This window comes from Phoxinus phoxinus, assembly GCF_949152265.1.
Source record: "Phoxinus phoxinus genome assembly, chromosome: 2".
Taxonomy (NCBI): domain Eukaryota; kingdom Metazoa; phylum Chordata; class Actinopteri; order Cypriniformes; family Leuciscidae; genus Phoxinus; species Phoxinus phoxinus.
Genome location: NC_136877.1, coordinates 15,156,891 through 15,182,130, shown reverse-complemented (window position 1 = coordinate 15,182,130; position 25,240 = coordinate 15,156,891). Strand labels below are relative to the sequence as shown.

At 40.5% G+C, this 25,240-nt stretch overlaps 1 protein-coding gene across 4 annotated transcripts in view; it reads left to right on the top strand.

The window, feature by feature from the left end:
- dennd4c (DENN/MADD domain containing 4C) overlaps positions 1 to 25,022 on the top strand; it is a 71,152-nt gene extending 46,130 nt beyond the window's left edge. For 2 of the 4 annotated variants that reach the window (XM_079599708.1, XM_079599706.1), the window contains exons 16-34: positions 855 to 987; positions 2,163 to 2,369; positions 5,167 to 5,295; positions 5,948 to 6,095; positions 7,822 to 7,971; positions 8,088 to 8,216; positions 8,624 to 8,773; positions 8,970 to 10,069; positions 10,999 to 11,194; positions 12,959 to 13,065; positions 13,151 to 13,326; positions 13,997 to 14,185; positions 15,348 to 15,528; positions 15,626 to 15,736; positions 16,026 to 16,163; positions 17,286 to 17,403; positions 17,614 to 17,767; positions 24,072 to 24,136; positions 24,737 to 25,022. In XM_079599708.1, the coding sequence (XP_079455834.1) occupies positions 855 to 987; positions 2,163 to 2,369; positions 5,167 to 5,295; positions 5,948 to 6,095; positions 7,822 to 7,971; positions 8,088 to 8,216; positions 8,624 to 8,773; positions 8,970 to 10,069; positions 10,999 to 11,194; positions 12,959 to 13,065; positions 13,151 to 13,326; positions 13,997 to 14,185; positions 15,348 to 15,528; positions 15,626 to 15,736; positions 16,026 to 16,163; positions 17,286 to 17,403; positions 17,614 to 17,767; positions 24,072 to 24,136; positions 24,737 to 24,873 (3,718 nt within the window). In that variant the 3' untranslated portion in view covers positions 24,874 to 25,022. The remainder of the gene's footprint in view (positions 1 to 854; positions 988 to 2,162; positions 2,370 to 5,166; positions 5,296 to 5,947; positions 6,096 to 7,821; positions 7,972 to 8,087; positions 8,217 to 8,623; positions 8,774 to 8,969; positions 10,070 to 10,998; positions 11,195 to 12,958; positions 13,066 to 13,150; positions 13,327 to 13,996; positions 14,186 to 15,347; positions 15,529 to 15,625; positions 15,737 to 16,025; positions 16,164 to 17,285; positions 17,404 to 17,613; positions 17,768 to 24,071; positions 24,137 to 24,736) is intronic. The other 2 variants (XM_079599707.1, XM_079599709.1) reach the window with 2 other exon arrangements.
- Positions 25,023 to 25,240: the final 218 nt, after the last annotated feature.

The window sequence follows — 25,240 nt, the reverse complement described above, 5'->3', positions numbered from 1 at the left end:
TTGCAACTCAATGGTTACTCCTTTTCAAGGCAACTTGTTTGTTGGAAATTTCTGTCCAGACCTACTTTGTGTGGCTGCCATTCTCTCACCCCTACACCTCCCTCAGCCCGCATCTAAAGCACCTTTATCCATTAGCACAAGCCCATAATCTATTTCCATGCATCTATTGGCTCAGTGAGGGCCTGTTTGCCACTCACAGTACAGCCTTGAGACTTGGCCAAGCCCTTTGCTCTCCGCTGGCACTGTTTGCAATATAATAGCCCCCCTCTGCCCCCCAACCCCCCTCTCTCTCTTTTGTTTTCTCTGTCATTCTCCCACACTCCCCCCAAATTTAGCCCATAGAAAACCTTGTTTTTATACCGTCTTTTAGAGTAATGATGACCATTCTGTATCCCAAGGTTGTTTTAAATTTTTTATTTTGTGTTGCAATTATAGGTGTAGCAGGATGACACAAAAACATTCATATTTTAACTGGGTTTGTGAAATGTCTACAGAATGCAAATGCAAAACTGAACAGTAAAATGGGAAGGTTGCAGTGCAAGAAAGTAAAACAAAAGGACCATAAATACCAAAGTTTCACGCATTGAACATATCGAGCAGCAAAACTCAAGATATAAACTAAAACTATGGATTAAACAGAGTGGTACTTTCATACAATATGACTTTAATCTGTAAAAAAAAAATCTGATATATGACAACAAGCAAATACAATGTAGAGGGAATGACCTATAGGTAATGAATACTGTCTGTGGTATTGTGTTTCTGTCTGTATTGTATTGACTAGACTTTTTTATTTAAGATTTTGTGATTATGTTTGCACTCTGATTTTATTTTGTGCTCCTGTGTTTCCACAGTTATCAGAATTTCCCTTGTTTACGGTTGGAGTTGTTTGATCGTCCGCGAGAGCTGAGGCCAGCGCTTAGTACAAGGACCGCAGGGGCCAGTGTGTCCAGCAGCCCTGCCCTGCTGGCCAAAAGAACCAAACAGGTGAAGATTCTTTACAGGGTGTTATAGTACCAGACTACTGGAAATTCTGAAATCGCTTATGGTCCAAACTCAGACTTTTCCAGCTTATACTGGGCACTACAGATTTTCATTACATTTACACAGGAGTCTTAAAAAGTTTGCATGTAAGCCTTCATATCTAGCTAAATTCATGACCTTTATCAGAATCATGATATTCATCAATTTGAGGTCATGAATTCATCAAACTGTTTATCAAAGAGTAGTTTTGGCAATAATTTTTATCTTGCATACTATTTAGGGATGGATACTATGTGAATTGGCCGGTGGGTCAGTGTCTCCATGTCAACAGAGTTATTTCTTTACTCAAGTCGAGTAGCACTTTGTTATTAGTGACTCTGCTCTAGGTGCAGAGATTAAAATGTAAACCAAAATCAGCTGATCTTAACCAGTCACAGAATTACTTCCCCATACACAGCTGTTGCTACTTCTCTGTTTGTGTGCTCTTTGGAGATACCCTAGTGGGTTTTCAGTAAGAATGGGTGTATAGGAGACTAATACTTCTGCACCAATTGTCCCTAAAAGAATAATTGTTTTGTAATATTTTATTCTGTCAAGACTCTTGCCCCATGACAATTGGGGGCTCGTCCGGGACCAGAAAAGTGATATATGATATATATAAAAGAATACAAACTTGGCTTGTAAAAAAAAAGGACATGGCCAAGGGGTTATGCTATAGGCATTTTATAAAAGCGTGCACATTCACACGAGGTAAACGTTAGATCATATAAGGACTCTTAGTAAACAGTATCTTAAAGGATATTTGAATTGAACCCTACGTCTAAACTTTAGTAAGTCAGTTGTGACTACATTTAGAATGAAATTATATGAATTTGTTCCAGTCTGGAATAAACATGGTATTAAAAGGGACAGTTTCCCCAAAATTTGAGGTTATGTAGTAACCATTTTTTTAAAATGGTTTGACTAAGCTGCACAACTTTGATGCTTAATTTTTTTCCCAACCATGCAATACTAAAGGAATTATTATTATTATTTTGAAAAATGCTGCATAAGTGCAAAAAAACGGGTTTTATTTGTCGAGTTGTTAGTTACATTTCTTTCTTGCAGCTGAAAGTTATTGAACAAGAGAATGCCCTTTAATAGCCATCTCTGAAACTCAAACACCTTTTTCCACACAGGAAATCAAATTGGCCTACAAGTTGGCAAAGCGTTTCTATTCCAATCCACCCCAGTGGGCAAAGTGTCTGTTTAGTCACTGCTACAGTCTGTGGTTCATCTGTCTTCCTGCCAGCATGCGTACAGCCCCGTCCAAACCCCGCGCCATGCAGCAGGCCTTCAATGTCCTGCTCAAGATGAGGAGCTCTGAGGTGGAGGTGCACGATGAGGTGCGTGGACACAATATTTGACAAAAATACATCTGTTTTATTTGAGGGATGCCGATACCACTTTTACCAGAATGAGTCCGATACTGATACTTTCATTTTTGGTACTCCCTGAGTACTGATACCTGTATTTTCATTGCATTTATATTTTCTAATTTAAATATAAAAATTTAAATAAATAATTATATTATTAAAATAATTTAAATATAGTACGGTAATTAAAAAAAAATATTGGGTAGAGAAACCAAAAGAATAAATCATATTAGTTGACTATAAAGATAAATAGATCTAAAAATAGATTCAGCTGTTTTCATGCTTAATTATGCCTGTTAAAATGTATCGTACGAGCTTCTGTTATTGTTCTGTTTTATTCACTGTTCACTGTTCATCGTATTTCATCTACGGCGCACATTTAGAGTGTGCAGTGGCACAGTAATCACATGACGTTTTCCTGTAATAATGTAGGGAACCATGTTATACATAAATCACGTAACCGTTCATGTTTTTACTAGGGCATATACAATATACAATTTAGTTTTAACACTCCTGTTGCATGTTTGCTGAGTGAGCGATCAGCAATCAAGCGTATTCAACAAAGGTGTGTGTGCTCTCTCGCTCTCTCTCTCTCTCTCTCTCTCTCTCTCTCTCTCACTCACTCACTCACTCACTCACTCACTCACTCACTCACTCACTCACTCACTCACTCACTCACTCACTCACTCACTCACTCACTCACTCATTCACTCACTCACTCTCACTATCCCTCTCCTTACCATCAGGTAATGTTAGCAATAGCATCTTTTTACTTTCTTTATTTTTGACATATCTGATCAGACTACAAACATTTCAGCGAAGTCTGTGAGAAAGGAATGACACGCTTGCATGTCTGTGCCTCTTAATCTCCTTATTAGCTCGCACACAGCAGCTATACAGGCGTAAATATTAAATATATGTTTAATATTCTATTAATGAGATACATTTACTTCATAGACATCTTTAATCTCTTATCCATTTCTCTGTTTGTTCTGTTGTCTGTGTTTCTTTGTCTGGTGTCAGTGTTTGATATATGAACACTGTACTGTACACGCTGTGTGGTATCAGTTTTTTGTATCGGTAAATGAGTATAATTCACAAGCGCAATATGGTGCATCCCCAGTTTTATTATATACCTTGTTTATATTTACTGTATATATTAAGAAGATAATGCCTGTGTATAAATGTTTTTAAAGTTTTTTTTTTTTTATCATTTCTTTTTTGCAGGTCCCATTGATTGTTGGTCCCAATCCGCTTTTCCCACTACTTTTTATAACCCAGTGTAGGCTGCTACTAAATATAAGCTATAAAATATAACAAGCTAAAATAATTTGGAACATAGCAAATGTCAGTAAAAAATAATTAGATAATATCTGAGATGCCTTTTCATTTTCTTTGCATGTTTTAAGTTATCTGCGGCCTGGATCTGAGTTGGTTGGTTAAGGCCGTTTCTTTAAAGAAAAACAGAGTATGTTAGTGTGGTAGAAATTTCCCTACGAACATGACTTAAGTTAAACCAGGTTTCCCCGACACCTACAAATTTATACTCTACTGGGCATCTCCACTTCAACACCTGTTCGAGTTGGACGACATCTCATCCCTTATAAACACTATCACTTGAGAATAAGGTCTCAAGTGTTCCCCTTCAGTATCAGCACTATCACTTGAGAATAGAAATAAGATCTGTAGTGCTCCTCCACTAAACACTATCACTTGAGAATAGAAATAAGATCTGTAGTGCTCCTCCTTTAAACACTATCACTTGAGAATAGACGTAAGATCTCTTGTGTCTAGCCTGCTGTGACATGTTTCATTCGAATAATTTTTCTTCAATATGATTGGTTCTTCATATGTATAATTCAGCAAACCCTTCTGTTACTAGGTAAAAGCTAATCTGGGTTTCTTGATTACTTCACCTTGTTACTCAAGTCATGAGGTTATATATTCTTTATAAATATTGTCTTGTTTCCCTTTTGTTATATTCAGACACACTAACTTTGGCTCAAGTGCAAGGGACATTCAGTTTTCAAAAGCATATAAATGTTAATCCTGCAAGAAAAAGAAAGATTAGTTATGATTAATTAAAACATTCATTCACAGTTAGATTAACTCGACACATCATATGCAACCCTGACCACCACCGAAGGTGGTTTGAGTAATCGGATTACAATATGTCCGTTTTTTTTTTTTTTTTTTTTTTAGATCTTAAGACAGTTGTTAATACAAATCTTAAATGGGGTCATTAAGATCTAAAACTAATGTTGAGTGCTTTCCTTGCACACATCCTTCAGGAAATAATAATAATTTGTTACATTTATATAGCGCTTTTCTGGGTATTCAAAGCGCTTCAAATATGGAAGGGGGATCTCCTCACCACCACTAATGTGCAGCATCCACCTGGATGATGCGACGGCAGCCATATTGCGCCAGAAAGCCCACCACACACCAGCTTACTGGTGGAGAGGAGGCAGAGTGATGAAGCCAATAGGTATATATGGGGATGATTAGGAGGCCATGGTGGACAGAGGTCAATGGGCAAATTTGGTCAGGATGCCGGGGTTACACCCTTACTCTTTTTCTTAATGACCACAAAGAGTCAGGACCTCGGTTTAACGTCTCATCCGAAGGAGGGCAACCAGTATTGGGCTACAGAGTGATATGGCTGCTGGCTCGATAACATTTAAATTGACTCATGTATTTCTAAAAAGAATGACTTGTGTCTGTAGACCTTGGTGTGACCCTACAGCAAAAACTGTGTGTTTAACAGGTGTGTTACCGTGTGGTGATGCAGTTGTGTGGTCTGTGGGGGATGCCCGTGATGGCTGTGCGTGTCTTAATGGAGATGAAGAAGGCTGGAGTTGAACCCAATGCTATTACTTATGGATACTACAACAAGGTGAGGAATGCTCACTTACTTAACATGCACTATAGCACTACACCACAGAGCACAGTGAAGACCACTCCGCCCTTACATACTGAAACTGCAAAGCAATATGGTATTATTTTGTAATAGTGTCTTTCTGTTACACATAATTAGCTTTTTTTAGCTAGCAAAATTATGAGTTTACTAAAAATAAAACCCGGTTGATTTGTAGATGTCAAACATTTGTCATTTTTGTTTTTATTTTTTCTCTAGGCTCAGATGCCTCAATAATGTGAGAGATTGTTTTACATGTGATTGAAAGTCAAATTACAGAGTTCATTGTGGTGATTCCCTCTGGTGCCTCTGAGCCTGAAGGCATGTTCATCCAAAACTCAAGATTTGTTAAAAGATACATTCATTTAAAAAACGTTTCAAACTATTTTACATATGTTCATTGCCAGATGAGGTTATTCCACTCGAGACTTTATAAATTCTAATATTTTAGATGTCACACAAAAGAATATGCCTTTTAATCTTCCATCTAACATCTTGAATATTTTGCATCATGAAATCATCTGGTCCTAATGCTCCAGTCAAGGGGAGCATTACAAATGTCAATGTGTTACCATGTTGAAACAATTTGTCATGGTCACTCCTGACCTGTCAATTGCTGCGTTTTGTCCAGGCTGTCCTGGAAAGTCATTGGCCAAGCCGCAACCGTAGCGGACTCTTCATGTGGACCAAAATGCGGAACCTGGTGCGAGGAGTGGTGCAGTTTAAACATGCATTGCGTGGGACAGCTCTTCATAGAGGTCCTTCTCTGATAACCACAGGTTCGAGTACCTTCCTTCCTATGCTTAATGTTTATACATTGTGGCCCTATAGTTGTGTAGTTAGAAACAGGTTTGTGTGGGGGGTGGGGTTCCCTGCCCCTCCCTCTACTTCTAATTTTAATATGCCCCTTCTGGTCTATTTAATTTTTCAACCCCGGAGGGTATACTAAGGGCTAAAGCCCCACTTCAGACGTAATGCATTTCCATTTACCAATAATAGATGATGATGTAAGTTTTCCTTATATTAAAATGTGTTACAGGTTATTGCAAGTAACTGGATTAATGTTGTATTATAATTTTAGGTCTAATGTTCGTAAATGCCAGGTTAACACTTTTACTAGCAACTGCCATCCTCGACATCAGACACGATTATCTCTAGTCATCACCCATACATTGCCAAAATGTTGAAAATGTCATGTAGGTAAAAATCCAAGCTAAATCCACTGAACTGCCATGCGTTTTACATTTAATCACCACAGACCAGCAGCCATTTTGACAGACTTGTGGACATTAGAATCTTTTGCAGGCCGTTTCATTTTAAATGATTTATTTAGCCGCCGCAACTTACATGACAAGTCACATTTATTTATATAGCGCTTTTTACAATACAGATTGTTTAAAAGCAGCTTTACAGAGATAACAGGAAAATAATGCAACAAAGTTTGTTTCCAGAAGAAAATAGCGTCACAGTCCAGTTTAAGTAAGTTCAGTGATGTTTCATTTTTGTTGTAAACAAGTTATTCATTTAATTAATTTATATATACAGTATATATAGCCGTCCTGGAGAAAAACGTAATGTCATCGTCCAGCTCAGTTCAGTTCTCATATAATGGTTTTAATGCAGGCAAATCAATAATATTGTTGAATATTAAATTAACTGTCCCCAACTAAGCAAACCAAAAGCCAATGACAACAAAGGTGAAAAATGGCGACAAAGGCGACAGTGGTAAGGAACCGAAACTCCATCAGGTGACAGAATGGTGAAAAAAACCTTGAGAGAAACCATGCTACAAACAGTGTATGATTATGATTCATGCAGCATTATAGGTCAGAAGTCAGATTGGTTTGAAACAATCAAAATATTATCCAGTTCCATCTGGTTGAAGATCGGAGTCATCACAGGTATGGAGACGAGTTTGTTGAGGATCAGTGCCAATGGCTGCCGTGTCGATGAGGCCTTCACAGGGAAAGTCTAGTTGACACAATGTCTTCTGACACTTCAGGGATGCGTGGTCGTGTCTAGGTGCAGGTCCTCCATCTGGTCTGTATACGGCCCGGATCCTGCTAACTTACATCATGCGTTGTGGTCATGTCTACGCGCGGGTCCACCATCTGATCTGGATAGCCCGGATCCGGCTGATTACAGTAAACCCCGGAATAAACCGAAAGACTAACATTAGCGTAGATGCCATTCTTCTTATGATGTAACGAGTACATCAGGTGTTATAGGAAGTGTCCCGGTTCCGGCTGACCTAATTTATGCAGCCTAATGATAATTTTACTGATTTGAATAATAGGAATGTATAATTTTCTATGTGTATGCCAGGTTAAAGAGATGTGTTTTTAGTCCAGATTTAAACTGACAGAGACAAATAAGAAATACAACAAGCATTTTAAATGTAAAGTTGTGAAGTTTGATTGTCAACATTAAACATCATATTTAGTTTGATCTTCTGTTCTTATCATTATGAAATGACTGTGTGAAATTGTGTGTATTTTCATACAGAGCTTTCAGCAGGTAAAGCAGCAGGTGCTGATGGAGACAGACTGAGTCATGGCAGTGTAGACAGCTCAAATGAACCTATTGTAGAGGAACACATACTCTTCTCCCACGGCCTTATAGTTGAGGGCGCTATTAACAGTCAATATAGTACAGGTATTGTTGCCTTGTGTGATTCAAATATAATGTATGTGAAATTAAATATAATTGTATTAACATTTCCATGTTTTGTTTTGTTGACTGAGTATGTTTTGTGTTTGTGATTTCATAAGCTGGTCAGTCGGATCAGGGTTATGGATCTAAGGATGAGCTGCCCCAGGACCTTGCAGATGGACCTATGACCTCTGCTCCTCTGTCCACCAGGCACACCAGCAATAGCAAAGCAACCAACTCCCAAATTGGTACTGCACTGGATTGTTGTACTTTTATATAGCTAATTAAAATGCACAGGAAGTAAAAAATAATTGAAATAATTAAATACTGCAATTGTCCTACACTTAATATTTAACAAAAAGAAGTACTATAATACCATTGTCATTTATGTTTATACAAATTACTCCAATTTGTTTGTGTGGGTGATATTTTATTCTGGTTGAGGTACTATGATAATTATATCACTGAAACAGAATGAAATACTGTAGATGTCAAATTGAATGATTGCATTAACAGCATTCAAAATGAACTGTTCATTATCTTTAATCACATGCATTAATGCAGTTCCTTTTACAGCACTAGATTGTCTATTGTAATGTACATTGACATCAGGATAGTTTCTCTAAGATAGTTTCCTCCTTTTGTCTCTTTACAGGGGATGATATTGCTAGTTCTGTGGACAGTGTTGTAGCTGTGACGGAGCCCCCTAGCCCTGCTGAGATGGCACCTTGTGTAGCCAGCATTGTTAAACTGTCCACTGAGATCCCTGTCCACTTTGACAGCACTGCATGCAGGGGAGAAACTGGTTAGTTACTGGAAATGTATACTCATATGATTAATAATGACCAGGTACAAGTTCTTTGATGCAGCATTTCATTTTACACAAAACTTGTGTTGCCTTGCCAAGTATTGATATTTCTTTCTGGACAAGCTAAATCTGGAATGTATTGAGTGCTTCATGAAATTAGTACCATTGCTTTCATTTTCTTCCATGTCTCCAGCAGGGGTTTGTACAGGTAAGCTCTTCATGCCCCGTAAAAAGAGTGAAGATGTCACCCTGCCTGTGGAGGATGATTCTGCAATCCCAGATTCACAGGTCTCTCAGTCTGGACAGCAGCAGAGGGTGAAAGCCTTCATGGAGCGCAGCTGCAGTTTCAGTGCGGAGAGCAAAGCCGGAATGCTACAAAAGAAGGGCAGTCTGGAGCTCAGCGCTGATCACATGGGCGCGGATGCAAAAATCCTCGCAGCCGTGTTCTCCGGCAGTCTGACCCCTCCTCCTTTTGGAACCATCGCTCCCTTTAAAATGGAGGCTACACTGAGTACTGCCCTCCAGGAAGAGGAACTTGAAGATAAGCCGGAGGAGGAGCACAATGCATTCAGTGATGCAGAAGAGAAAGTGGAGAAAAGTAGAGAGCTGGAAGATTCAGTAGACGCAGCAACACCCCAGGTTAGTGAAGGACTTGAGCGAACCATTAGCACTGGTTCCTCCTCTTCTAAAGCTGTGGAGAGGGAGGATGTTGAGGTCGGGGCAGATCCTCTGTCACTCTTTGCCTCAGAAACTGAGGATGTAACCTCCATCCAGAGCCAGGAGTCCACACAGCCCTTTCCACTTTTGGTGTCAAGGAATCTGGCAGATGAGATTGAAATGTACATGAGTGGTAAACCTCTTAGTGGTAGATCTCCCAGCGTGGAGTTGCAACAGGGATCAAATCATGAATCAATTAACTGTCCAGACTCTCCTGCAGTTAAGCAGTCTTTAGAAAGAAGATCGAGCCTTCCGATTGGCCCGGTCAAAATGGCTAGTTCAACCGAAACACCAAACCGTAGCCCTGCCGTCAAACGCTCTAAGACATTCGCATTCAAGTCCCCCAAGACACCAGGCTCTGCAGGTCAAAGGTCATCATCGCTGACCGCTCTGGTAAAGTCATCACAGAGCAGCTCACTGGGATCTGTTATCAACTCCATATCAGGCATCAAGATGGACTCTCTCCTGGTAGGGCCAAAAGTAGATATGCTTAAGTCAGGCATGAAGCAGGCAGCCAACGTGGCCAGTAAGATGTGGGATGCAGTGGCCTCAGCTTACTCCTACTCCGATGATGAGGTGAGAGACCAAAAGAAAACAATTTGTTAGAAAATAAAGAGGTTTTCTTAATCAGAGATCATGGTACACTACAGACGTATCATAATCTGAGTCATACCGACCACATTAGACAGAAAAACTTATCTCAGGAGGAAAAAGGTGAACAAAGTTCCTCTTTTATGCTTTATTAACATTCTTTTACTGTTTTTTGAATTCTTGATTGTGACTGCTTAACATACATTCCAAGGGTGTTCACTGATGTTATAAATGAAAGCTAGGGATAGATGGAAGATAAATAAAACAAAGCCAATACAACAGTCCTACCTTCCTGCTGTTTGTTGAGGGCAGTGGCTTTTAAAGGGTTCATGAATTTTATTTAATTTTTTTATGATGTTTCCTAAGGTGCACTCATGTAAGTAACTTTTTTTTAAATCAAAACCATTTTATACCCTGATTAGCCCTCTGATTTAAGAGAAATAGGGACAACCCTTTTAGACCATACGCCGACCATTTTTCTCATCGTTAAACTAGCAAAAGTGGATTCAGACATACCCTAAGTCCACTTGTGCCATGCACTTTAGACCATGCGCTTAGATTGTTAAAATAGGGTCATCAATAGAAACCAATCATAATTAAACATTTAATAAATATAAGGTAACTTTGACTTATTTTGTAAAAAAACAAACAAAAAAAAACTAAATGTATTTGTTAAAAATCTAATCTGCAGACGCCCTAACAATCCTTTTGGCCCCCATTTTGGTTTAGGACAACTAAAAGTTCCTCTCATAAACAATATGTGTGGATTTAACGTAGCCATCAGCATCAAAACTCACTGTGTGTGTGTGTGTTTTTAGTACCAAAGCTGAACTCTTAAGCTTCCCAGTGTTTCCTCATTGTAAATGTTAAACATGCGTTTAGTCTGTACTATATTTTGTATGTCTGTGATTCAGGAGGATAACTCCCAGCCCCGAGACAGTTTCCCGTCTAGGCTAGAAGAGCAGTTGCTATCTGCAGAGGGAGCAACAGAGAACACTTTACCCAGAGGCCTGATGCCCAGCCTGGCCTCAAATGGGCTCACGCACAGCAATACCAGCCTGGGCAGCAGCAGTGATAGCAGTGATACCGGCCGTGCAAAGCTGTCGACACGTAAGGCTCATCACAGTACACATACATCATGCTATACTGTATGTCCACTCCAAAAAACATATATCAGCATGAGGCTTCATAAATAAAATTCATATCATCAATCATTTTATTTCCAATTTAAAGGGCTGGTAAAATGCCCTTTTTACAAGATGTAAAATAAATCTCTGATGTCCCCAGAGTGTGTGTGTGTGAAGTTTTAGCACAAAATACCCCACAGATGTTTTTATATAGCATGTTAAAGTTGTCACTTTTTAAGTGTTCAATATTATGAAGCTGCAGACTCGGAGCCTGCAGCTACAGTCCCGCACCCAGAGTCCCGCATTATCAGACCCCTCGTTTTCTGAGACAGCGCCTCCTGCTGTTCGGAAGATCGTATAACATTCGCACACAGAGTCCGCGTTCTCAGACCCCTCGTAGACACCCTTATCCAAATGCCATTGAAAACAATAGGATGCAATATTACGGTCTCGTTTTATTTAAAGTTATCCAAATAAATATTTGCGTTCCCTGCTCAATGCATGTGCCAAAAAAACTCATTGTGTTTTCTGACTAACAAATTACCCAGTAGTTATTTTTTGAGCCTGGTTGTAATTGAAAGAAAATATTATGTGATATTATATTGCTACAATGTTTTTTTTTTAAATTCAAATTCCAATTTTTCTTTCAGTTCAACCTATAATGGTCTAATTAACATTATTCCATGCTAACATTACAAAACCTGTTTTTTGATATTTTGAATGCGAAGCAAAACTCAAATAAGAATAGACAAAACACCAATAATAAACAATTCTGTCCTTTATTTAACGATCGCCTAAACATCATCTTGCTGTAAACAGGACAAAGCAAAGAAAAAAGGAAGAAAGAATTGTTAGTGACTTTACTTTTCGTCTTCAATTGCATTAAAAAAAAACTCCTCGGCTCCATAAGTCGCTTTGGATAAAAGCGTCTGCTAAATGAATAAATAAAAAATGTAATGTAAATGCATAAGGTAAAATAATTACTTTCTGGTAGGTGAATGCTCCTTATTTTTTCTTTCATTTTGCAATCGCTCTGTCAAATTCTTCGACCGCACTAAAATAAAAGATGAATACACAAGAAAAAAATTGTGTAATAATAAAAAATATTTTTTTTGCAAATGCAAATTACAAGCATACCTAGGGTGATAAGTAGGGCCACGGAGGAACACCTCCTCAGCCTCCTGCCAGGATAATGCCTGCATCTCACATAGGCCATGAAAGATGGCCTGTCAATATAAATAAATTAATAAATATATAAAACATTGCATATATGGTCTACTTTAATGTCAACTAATTTTAATAAAATTTTTACAATGGCTTTTCTACAAAAAGTCCAAGGTTAAAGGCTAACGTTAGCTAAAGGTTAGTAAAGGTGAAAAAACATACATTAACGGCTCAAATTTTGTTACAAACCATCTTTACAAATATTAAATGGACTATTCATATGTTGGTGTATCGATGAGCTATAAAGTAGTTTATGTACATTTTAGGCTTGGTGATGTCACTAACCCGGGAGGAATGTCGTGTAGTCCATACCAGCCGTTTGTTGTATCTTCCTTTGCTTTGAACTTTGAGCGTTGTGACTTTGCAGATGTTGTTTATGCTCAAACAGCAACATTTCACACTAACTAAAGATAGAAAAGTGAAATCATACTGAACCGCCCCTTTAAAAACAACAGGTTAACAGTCTGTACACACTGTTGTTGTATTTGAAAGTAATTCTCTCTTTGCATTTGTTCTTCAACAGCTTTGACTCCAGGTCGCTCAATGAGAGGTGCAGACTCGGAGAGGTCTGAACATAGTTCCTCTCATCATGCCAGCACCTCCAGCATTTACCAGAATTGTGCTTTAGAGGTGAGAGCAGCACCCTCTGCTGATGGTCAAATACAAGATCACTTCAGAATTAGTAGAAGTAGTACTTCATGTTTATTTTTCGCAGGTTCTAATGTCCAGCTGCTCTCAGTGTCGGTCTTGTGAGGCTCTGGTGTATGATGAGGAGATCATGGTGGGCTGGACGGCTGACGACTCCAATCTCAACTGCACCTGTCCTTTCTGTCAAGTCTCCTTTCTCCCTCTGCTCCATGTTGAGTTCCATGACTTGCGTGCTACACCAGGGTGAGTTATTAAAGATTTAGGTCAGTTTAATGCTTAACTATACAGCACAAACATTTTACTTGATTTTACTCCGTTCAAATGTGGAAAAATATTTGTAAATTAGAAAAAAAATTATATTCAAAAATAAAAATAAATTTATGTAAAGAAATATTTTGGCAACAATTTACGTAAAGCCTCGCAATGCACCTTATAATACATTGTATGGTCTCATGTCATGAATATCTGTAACCACAGTTTTGATACATTATAATAATTATCTATTCATTGAACACACCATTAAAAAAGTATAATGCATTACAACACATGAAAAACCACCAATTTCAGATGTAACGGGGGAATACTGCAAATATTATAATGCATTTTAACCTTGTTTACAATTATTTATTTGTTTACTCTAAAAACCTAAAACAAAATGTTTTCAGCTGATAATGTTTTGTGGGCAAAAAGTTAGCTGAACCCTAGTTTACATAATTGTTAGACCATTGCATCATGTCTCACTGTATATGTTCAGTGTTTTGCACCACAAGTACAACAACACATTTTACTGTTTATGGGATCAATTCATGTCTTTAGATTTATGTTTGACAGTTGTGCTTAATAACAGATAAACATCTATGCTATTTTGATTAACATAAAGTAATATTAACTGCTGTATGGTTTTGGTTTACAGCTTCTACTTGACGAGCACATCAGGAGACAGTATCCACAGCTCCAGCACGCAACCGGCCACCTCTAGCTCCTCTGAAGTGAAAGTGGGTTGTCCTAGTGAGCCTTCAGACCTCGTGAGCTTCCCAGAATCTCCGGAGGACAGCAAAGGTCCTGTCGAGATGCCCGACGTTCAAAGTGGAACCCCAAAGATGTATGTAAACACAATCCTGAAATGTAACATGGGCCATAACTAATTTTTGTGTTTGTTGGTGCATGAGTAAATATTGAAAACTTGATTTTGAAACCAAAAGTGCCAAACACCAGTCACAGTAGCTACATTACATGCACCCAAATACATCTTAAAGAAATATTGATCAGATTGAAAAGGGGCGGTGTAGACCTGAAATAATTTAATCAACAATCTGATTCAAAAATAGCTTGCACATATGTGCAGTGCCATGTGTATGTTTACATATGTTTTTCTTCATATGAACATGCATATGTTGATTTAAGTCTGACTGGATGTTTAATAAATATTTTATAAAACAAAAAAACTTCCAACTACTCCAGTGACTTTCTCTAGTTCTAAGCGTGGCAACTGAGCACTGCGCATGTGCTAAAATTCTCTTCAGAATATATGTAATGCACATGTAAACAAATGTGAATCAGATTGCAACACTTAGGGTTCATATGAACAGAACTTTCAGAATCTGAAATCGGATTGGAATTATTCCGATTGATGAACATGAGTGCACGTAAACATACCTAAGTGAGATTTGTGTTGAGTAGACATGCTGATATACTGTACGGTAATATATGTCACGATAATGAACGTTCACGGTATTGTTATCGTGGGCACTTTAAAATACCGTCAATTATTATGAATTATTCCGATTTAAAAAAATGCATTTTAGGAATACTTGTCCATCAACCGGTTAAAATGTACCACACTGCATGTATTGCATCAAAGAGACGCGCACACTCCTGATACGCATGTACAGCATGCAGGAATGAGTGGAGAAGACGCGCTGAATGAAAAGTATTGAAATGTTTTAAACAGCCATTCAGGTTTTTGTATTCGCAATGCTGTTTATCACAGCACCAAAAACTTAAAGACTTAATAGGTCATTTATTTTCAAACTTAAACACTTACAACTACAATATGCCTTAGATATTGATAGTTAACATAAAGATTATTAAAGATATTGGAGATATGAATGTGTTGTTTAACCACAACTTAAATATTTTTTTGCTGGAATTTAGAATTATTTTCCAATGAGTAGGTCAAATGGTAATGTTATTGGCTAAAATTATGTTTATTTATTTTTTTATAAATCTCTGATCACATTATGATTAATGACTTTGCACTGTAGCTTTGTACCAGAGCCAGTACATTCAGACCCCCTGGGTCTCATTGAGAGACAAGCTGAGAAACGCAACACTTTAACCCGGAGCAACAGTGTGGGAGGCCCACTGCAGAGTCTGGACTTGATCCAAAAACCAAATCATGGCATATCCACCACAAGTCTGCCCAATAGCCTTCAAGAAGTGGCGGTGAGTGAGCATCTTCCAGTTTCAATATTCTTAGTTTTTCAAGAATCATATTTATTGCTAACAGTTGTTTTATTAATTCTGTATTTTGTTGTTCAAGGACACTTTGGGTCAAAAGTTGCCCAACCCAAAACCGGTGTCTGTGCCATATCTCAGTCCACTGGTCCTGCGCAAAGAGTTGGAGTCGCTGTTAGAGAATGAGGGGGATCAGGTATTCAAGCATGACTTTACAACAACCTTTTGATGGTTCAGTAAACATGTCCCCCGTGGATGTTACATTCATAAAATGTTTCCCGTTGTCATTTTAAGTCTGTGGTAAGAAGCCCCAGATCGTAGCAAACTTACACTGTTGAACCCTCTGTAAGTCTCTAGTTGTGTTGTGTGTACCAACAAGACAGAGAGCAAGAAAGCAAGTCTTCAAATAACAGCCTGCTGTCTTTTAATGTGCTTGGCTTGATGTATGTATTGTCTTTGATTCATCCATTTCCATTATCTCTCAGGTAATCTATACCCATAAGTTCCTCAGTCAGCACCCCATTATCTTCTGGAACCTGGTGTGGTATTTCCGGCGTTTAGACCTGCCCAGCATTCTGCCTGGACTCATCCTCACCTCTGAACACTGCAACAATGGAGTACAGGTACTTGACCTTCATTCACATTGCCGTCGTCTTACTGACAAAAATAAATACTGTGGCCCTGCTTCTTTATATCTTTTTTATTTACTTATTCATTATTACTTTATATTGTTGCATGCCTGATGCTCAATATAAAAATTAAGTCATAATTTACTCACCCTGGTGTTGTTCTAATGCAGTATGCTGTTCGTTGTTGTTTTTTCGGACCAAAAAATTAGACATTTAAGACATAGCAGTGAATAGTGACCAGCATCAATCTTTAAAAAAATATGCAAAAGTGTCACAGTACACGTTTCATATCTCATATTTTCTGGGGGTATACAATAGGGTTTGGTAAAAAAAAATTCCTGACCTTGACCATTGGTATTCATGAGGCTCTATTAGCACGGCAGTTTACTCCGACTCGCCGAGAAAAAGCACACAAGTTGTGAGCATCCCAAAATGGCCGCATGCTTGGCCATTATGTAGCGTGTGAACAACGCGCATACACTTTGATTCTCTAATCTAAACAGCAGTTTTCATTTTTGCAAATCATACATTATAAGGAAAAATATTAACACACGAGGGAAATCATTGTTGTGTCCATGAAGATGTGAAAAAATAGGCATAAATCTAGCTTACACATTTACCCTTGTACCCATACATTGTCACTTCTCTGTCTTTTACGGCCCTGACGAGAACGTCGGTCTCCTCGGCTGTGAACCGCTCCTGGCGTGCGCTGGCAAATTCACCGTTATAATAGCAATCCGCCATGGAACAAGCGCGCCTGCTCTTAAAAGGAATGTGAGAGAACGCTCTGATTGGTTTATTTCACGTTATGCCCAAACCACACCTATGAATAATGAAGCTACTTCAGACCAACCCATTTTAGATTTGCATCGGGCGCAAGAGTCATTTATCCCGCTGGTATAATAGCAACAGCGCCCGAGATCCGCCCACAATGTTACTTACGTTTCGCCTTTGCATTTCAGATCGTTAAAATAGGGCCCCATGTCTTTCTCATCCAGCTCTTTATGAAAATATACCTCATATTTGTTGAATCATTTTGTGTATTTCAACCCATAATTGCTTGTTTGATGAACTGAACTACATGATCAAGCTCCCCTCTCTGTTTTCCTCCTGTAGCTGCCGCAGACATCTCTGTCCCAGGACAGTAAGCAGGTGTATGTGCAGCTGCTGTGGGACAATGTCAACTTACATCAGGATCCCACCGAGCCCCTCTATCAGCTTTGGAGGACCTTCTGTGAGTACAGCAGGGGTTATTTGAGACGATTTATTTGTTTAGTATTAGCATTAACACATTAATGTTCATTGACACGTTTTTTTTTAGGATCAACTACATTAATGTGCACATCTAAATAAACGTAATACATATTGTAGAGAAACCTCATGAATGGATTGCTATTAAGCTACTTCATGTATGGCACTAATTGTGAGTGTCTTTGTTGTGCAGTGCAAAGAAAGGGAACTCTAAGCCCCACTGACCACCAGGAGTCTCGAACTCTACTGAACAGCATTGTCCGCAGCATTCAGACGAACGATGTGTATAGCCCCATCAACATGCTCCTTAGGGAGATCAAGAAACACCCAGAAGTGAAACGCCAGAGGTTGGACATGCATGCTATATTTTGTATAAATGACTAAAACTTTACGTGAAACAGACATGAAACTGTAGATAGCTCAGACTGATATGTCATTTACACACAATCTCCTAGCAATCACATTGTTTACTACATGGCACAAGACTGACTGACCTCTGTTGCTTCTGCAGCCGGAGTTTGCTTGCTTAAAGCTACACTGTGTCATTTTTTAAGTTGATTCTTAGCAAAAAACACTTTGTTCTTTCAAAATTATATGTGCTCATTAATGTATATTTACTTCTACCAACTAATCAAGTATTCTCGTAAGTGTACAATCTGCCATTTATAATACATACGAGTGAGTCGAACGAATGGCAGAAGCCATGTTTCGCCTCCATCTTGAAAATACATTAACCAAATAGGGACATACCTGGAAATTCGAGCTTCGCCTTTCGCGTTTTTACACTCAGTGGCACCGCGGCGAATGCGGGGGGAGATTACTTGCGACTGCCGGCAGATTTGAAATAATACGCCCACTGTAGGAGTTAAAACGCCCTCGGAATGGGAGGGGCTACAAAGTAATATTCAGTTGGTAGTCATACACAATTTCACCGCTAGTCAATAGTCTTATTCAGTGTTTGCTGTGAGCTGGTCCTGCATTGAGTTGATTTCCAGAGGCGGTTTACCTTAATAAGGGCAATTTATGTGACTTCCTTATTAAATGTATCTGCCAATGGGCTATATTTTTTGGTTGCAAGAAAAACACTGTAAAAAATAAATAATACAGTATTCGCAAGAATAAATTTAGTACTTAAATGTATGCTTTTGATGTTTAGAATGAATTCAAATAATATACTAAATGTCAAGAATGTGAACCTGTGCTTACTTTTTACTGTATACAGGACTAGCACGTATTTTAGGTTATTACACATTAAAACAGGTGTGCATTATTATTTATATAATTGAATTTATTACCCTTCCCATAAAATAAAAATTATAAAGGTTATTACTTTGCATAGGAGCATTAAGAGTGGTACCCTAGTTTTCTAATACATGCATTAGTGTGATTTACGTCAATATTGTTGTGACCCACATAACATATTTGTCACAAATGCTATTCATTTCAATAGGTAACACACATTTTATTTGTTATGTTTCCTTTTTAACACATCTATTCCCCTACACCAGTGTTTCCCAATCCTGGTTCTGGAGTAACCCCAGCACTGCACAATTTAGAAGTCTCCTTATCAAACATACCTGATTCAACTCAACAGCCCGTTAGTAAAGACTCCAATCCTCAAAAAATGGTGCTTCTCTATCGTAAGGATGGTAAGGCTGTATATCTCAGCTGTCCACGCCATCAAGCTCCATCGAAGGATGTCTCAATTTGAAGAATTATCATTTGGCTTATTTTGAAGGATGCATCAATTGTCTTCCCATCACCCAAACATTCCAATTTACAAAAAATAAATATGACACTGAGCTTGTCCAATTTCACTACATAATGCAAAACAAATAAATATTTTGGAGATAATGTTTTGCATGTTTTCTTTTGTTTTGTTGTAAATGAATCACATAATGCTAAACTATGCATAATGCAAACCACTGAGAGACCACAGGTTATTAATTGAAAGGCAGTTAATATAAAGCTTTTTAATACAAAGTTTTTTTCAAAATATAATTGTAATAGTATTTTCGTGCCGTGACAACATGGGTGCCTCGTTCTATAGTATTTAATTTGGAGGAAAGCTCTAGCCTATAAACCTCCGAATGACTAGACGCAGCCTCACTAGGATGCAGCCTTCCTTTTGAGAAGCACCCTATGTGTGTTACAACCCTGCCTTATACTGAAAACGTCTCGGGTTACGTATGTAACCCTTGTTCCCTGAGAAAGGGAACGAGACACTGCGTCGGTTACGACACTAGGGGAACGCCCTTCAGCGTAGCGCGTCTGAATTTATGAATGAAACCGAATCCAATCCTATTGGCGTTGCGTGATGACGTAGAGTGTGACGGCATAAGCGGATGTATACAAAAGCACGCCGGCACACAGAAATGTCAGCTTTTGCTATGAAGCAAGTGCTCCAGGCGGGGTGAGGTGTGGCGAACCGACGCAGTGTCTCGTTCCCTTTCTCAGGGAACAAGGGTTACATACGTAACCCGAGACGTTCCCTTTCGAGGGAACTCGAACAGCGTCGGTTACGACACTAGGGGAACGAGATACCCACTATACCACAACAAACCCCGCTCATCCTAGTGTGAAGCTGTCTTCAGGCACAACTTAGGACGAAAGCACTCGTGCACCGGGTGTAGAGGGAAGGTCCAGACTGTAAAACCTCATGAATGTGTGCGGAGTGGCCCAGCCAGCCGCCTCACATATGTCATGGATAGAAACCCCTGAAAGGAGGGCTCTAGAGGACGCCATGCCTCTGGTGGAGTGAGCCCTCACGGCCATAGGTGAAGGCAAATTGCGCACCTGATGGCCAGGGAAATAGTCTGAACGATCCAGTTGCTGATGGGATGTAAGATGGCCTTAACGTTGCCTGGAGCAAACTCCAAGCACCCATTGGAAATAGAGAGCGCCTGGAGATCTCCTACCCTCCTCAGAGAAGTAATGGCCAACAAAAAGACCACCTTAAATGAAAGGTTCTTGGCCTCAGCCGACTCCAGTGGTTCGAAGGGGGCCTCGGCCAGCCCTTCGAGAACCACTGCCAGGTCCCAAGAGGGAACCCTGGTGCGAGTCGCAGGTCTCATCCTCCAGGCTCCACGGAGGAAGCGTACGACCAGGTGATGCCTCCCCAGAGGACCATCACTCAGAGGAGCGTGGAAAGCCGCAATGGCAGTCACATAAACCTTGAGTGTGGATGGGGTAAGCCCGGCAGAAAAGCGGTCTTGGAGAAACTCCAGTACTGAAGCCACTGGGCAGTTAACTGGGTCCAAATCACGCTCTCTGCACCAAATGGAAAATACATTCCACTTAAGGCCGTATAACTTCCTCGTGGAGGGAGCTCTGGAAGTTAATATGGTTTCGACCACTCCAGCTGACAGGCCGGCTTCTAGGTACTGTGCCCCCTCAGGGGCCAGACCCACAGTTTCCACAGCTCGGGTCGAGGGTGGAGAACTAAGCCCTCCGCCTGGGACAGCAAGTCCCTCCTCAGAGGGATCTGCCATGGCGGGCCTGCCAGGAGTGAAATGATGTCCGAGAACCATACTCGGGCCGGCCAAAACGGGGCTACTAAGAGTAGACTGACTCCGTCTCGACGGACCCTTTCCAGAACTGCTGGGAGCAGAGCGATCGGGGGAAAAGCATACAGACGTAGCCTCGGCCACGTCTGTACCATGGCATCCAACCCCAGTGGGGCTGGGTGCGTGAAGGAGAACCACAGTGGACAGTGTGTCGTCTCTCGAGATGCAAACAAGTCCACTTCCACCGGGCCGAACCTCTCGCATATCAACTCCACCGTCTCGGGGTGGAGTCTCCATTCCCCGGGCCTCAGCCCCTGCCTCGACAGTACGTCTGCTCCCTGATTCTGGTCCCCCGGGACATACATCGCCCTGAGAGACGATAGTCTCCGCTGGGACCACAGGAGGATCTGATGCGCCAATCTGCACAGAGGGCGCGACCTCAGACCCCCCTGGCGGTTCAAATAAGACACCAACGACGTGTTGTCGGTTCTCACCAGGACATGGCGACCATGGAGGTCTGGCAGGAAGCTCCTCAGAGCCCGGAACACCGCCAACATTTCTAGGCAATTTATGTGCCAAGAGGAATGATGGTCCTGCCAGAGGCCTCTCGTAAAACGGCCGTCCATGACCGCGCCCCAGCCCGTGAGGGAGGCGTCTGTCGAAATAGATACTCGGCGACATAACGCTCCCAATTTGGGACCCTGGGACAGGAACCAAGGCTTCTTCCAAATTGACAGGGAACGAAGGCATCTGCGCGTAACCCTTATCAAGCGGAATGGGTTTCCCCTCGGGGAAAACCCCTTGGTTCTCAACCACCACTGTAAGGCTCTCATGTGTAGCAGGCCAGAAGGTATCACGCTGGACGCTGCTGCCATGAGACCCAACACTCTCTGAAAGTGTTTGACAGTGACGGCCTGGCCTAGCTTTATCCTGGACACTGTGGTCAGGATACACTCGATCCGAGCAGGAGACAACTGAGCCCGCATCGTGACCGAGTCCCACACCACTCCCAGGAACGTTGTTCTCTGGGCTGGTGTCAACACGCTCTTTTTCGTGTTGAGTCTTAACCCCAGGCTCTGGATGCGGGCGAGGACGACATCTCGATGCCGAATCGCCAGCTCTCGCGACTGGGCCAATATCAACCAGTCGTCGATGTAATTGAGCACCCTGATGCCCTCGAGCCTAGGGGGGCTAGAGCTGCATCCATACACTTGGTAAATGTGCGAGGGGAGAGTGCTAGGCCGAACGGAAGAACCCGATATTGGTAAGCTTCGCCCCCGAAAGCAAACCTCAGGAACTTCCTGTGAGATGGAAGGATGGAGATGTGGAAGTAGGCGTCCTTTAGATCTATCGTGACAAACCAATCCTCGGATTGAATTTGACTCACGATGATGGGAATAGTGAGCATCTTGAACCTGAATCTCCTCAGAGACCGATTCAGATGCCTCAGATCTAAAATTGGACGCAATGGATTGCGTCCAATGGAGGGTTTTCTGCGCGCCTGTCTTGGTTAGACAGGCGCGCAGAAAATGGCCTGTTCCAAGATTTACACAACTCATTGTGTAAATCCGGGAAGAAAGGGAGAGACCGGCGTGAAGGTTGCGTGCGGGGCTGCAGGAAGCGCTCATCAAGCTTGCTTTTAGGACGCGCTTCCTGCCTTTCCTGTGGCCAAGAAATATCAAGCTTGGCCACAGCCCGTGTTAAAACCTCCACTAACTCACCATAGCTGGGTGCAGGCTGAACAGTATTGTGTCTTTCACTTAGATCCCCCTCCTCAACATTAATCACATCTAATTCCTCGGAATCAGAGAGGTGTAAAACTGCATCATCCCGAGCGGGAGAAGCCGCGAGGCGGGCTCCCGAGCGGGGAATAGGGGAACCTGAACTCTCAGACGAAGAGTGGGAAAGTGCCTCGGCAGTCCCACTGTCGTCTAAAAGATCTCTCTGCGATCCCCACGATGCGAGGCGCCGCATTACCTCGGCAGATGCGGGACCCGTACCGCGGGGAGAACGCATTTGGCCATCCTCGGAAAACAAAGCCAACCGAGAACGCAGCACTCTCACTGACATCAACTCACAGTGAGCGCAAGCAGCCCCCTCGAGAGCTGCTTGAGCGTGCTGCCTTCCCAGACAAGACACACATTTCGTGAGAAAGCGTGGGCATGGGAACACACATTTAGAAAACTGTTCGCTTGCCATGATGAGACGAAATATAGGATATATACTCTTTTCAAGGATTCGCTAGTTCAACACACACACAGAGCGCTTGCTGAATAGTAAAAAGCTGACATTTCTGTGTGCCGGCGTGCTTTTGTGTACATCCGCTTATGCCGTCACACTCTACGTCATCACGCAACGCCAATAGGATTGGATTCGGTTTCATTCATAAATTCAGACGCGCTACGCTGAAGGGCGTTCCCCTAGTGTCGCAACCGACGCAGTTCGAGTTCCCTCGAAAGGGAACTGCACAGGACATGCCAAAAATAATATATATATATATATACTGTCATTGAGCACTTTTTATTCATCCTGGGGCAATTTGTTTAGTTAAATTTTGAGTATGTTGTAATATTTCATGTATGTAACTAGGACTACAACAAAGGATCAAAAAGTAAAATGTGGCCACAATTTAACTTAAAGATGGTACGTTCGTATCATTTTACCGTGTAAATTAGACATTTTAAGTTTTTCATTGAAGGCTGAGGATATATTTCTTAATTATTGCAAATTTGCATATAGAGTTCAGTGTTGTGTTCCCTGTATGACTTGATGCAATGAAGAATACATAATCTTAATTAACGGGCTAGCAACGTACAGTGAAAAGTAAGCACATTTCAAGCATTGCCATCAGTTTGTTGTCAGAGTAGTCAAAGAGCGGAAGTCTTACGCATTTCTTTGATAATCACTCTTCTGCAACCGCAATAACAGCAATAGTTTGCATAGTTGATCTAGTCCAACAAGACCAAATACATTAACATTGTCATATCCAATAACATGCTAAAACTATACCAAGAGTTTTCACGGCTGAATGTGCAGCTTAATAAGAACCCTGTTGTTGTGATCACCAAGGTCTAACTCATTTGCAGCCATTTTGTCATATATACGTGTATCTTGTGTTCTAATGAATTCTTCTCTTCATGTCCAGGAGTATCTATAGGGAAATTGTGTTTCTGTCACTTGTTGCCTTAGGAAAGGAGAACATTGATATTGGTAAGTAAATGCTGTTCTTTAATTTCACATGAAAGTTTCATTAGTCATCAAATTAATTTAATAAGTACTTATAGGGTGAATCTCACAAACCTGTCAAGAACATGTCAAAAGAAAGATAAAAGTTGTATTTACATAACGAAAATTAAGTATATGTTTAGGACCATTAAGATGCAATGATATGCAATATTTTACATTGAAACAGAATTTGTTTTTAAGACATTGCAAATAAATCTAATTCTCATTAATGTAATGTGAAAAAAATATTTTTATAAAATATTTTTTATAAAGTGCATTTAGTATTTATATCTCATTATTATTAGTTACTGGACTAAATTAAATTTTAGCTGATTATGATTTTTTTTAAATCAAGTTGATTTCCATTACTGAAAATAAGATTTATTCCTGCATTAGAGTAATGAGAATATTCAGGGGAATTGTGCTTAATTGTCAAAAAGCTGTCAGATTAAAAAATTAAAAAAAAATCAAAAATCTTAATGTTTTTCAAATCTTCTGGCAAATATAATTTCATATAGAACTCGTATCCTTGAATTATATGAGATTAACTTCTGAACTATCTTTATCTTTGTTTTTCCCTCACAGAAGCCTTTAATCGTGAATACCGTCTTGCATACAATGAGCTCAGCGAAGAACAGCTTAAAGTCCTATCCCCCATTGACAGACCACCTAGCACCGGTGTGCAGTGGTGCCTCAAGTGCTTCGGAGCCCCGTTCATCTGATCTGCTCCTACCCACAGTGACTGTAAAAGCCCTAAGTCAGGGACAGGATTGTACAGTCATTTCCTTCATTTGCAACATTGAAATCACCTGAAATGGTAGTTTTTTTTATCATCTACCAGAATAAAAACAAATTTGGCTTTTTTGCTCTGAAATTCCTGAGAGTGTCGTGGCACCAGCCGTATAGCGGGTAGACACTGCATTTTACTGTCGATCTTCAGATGTTGAACTGCCTCTTGTGTGTGAGCCCTTTTCCAGCCGCAGTGGAAGTAAATGAAAGACTGAGCAATCTTCTTACTGTAAGATGTCTCTACACTGCCATTGACTCTAGCTTTTCTCTTCAGCCGACCTGCCGAAGGATTATGTGGAT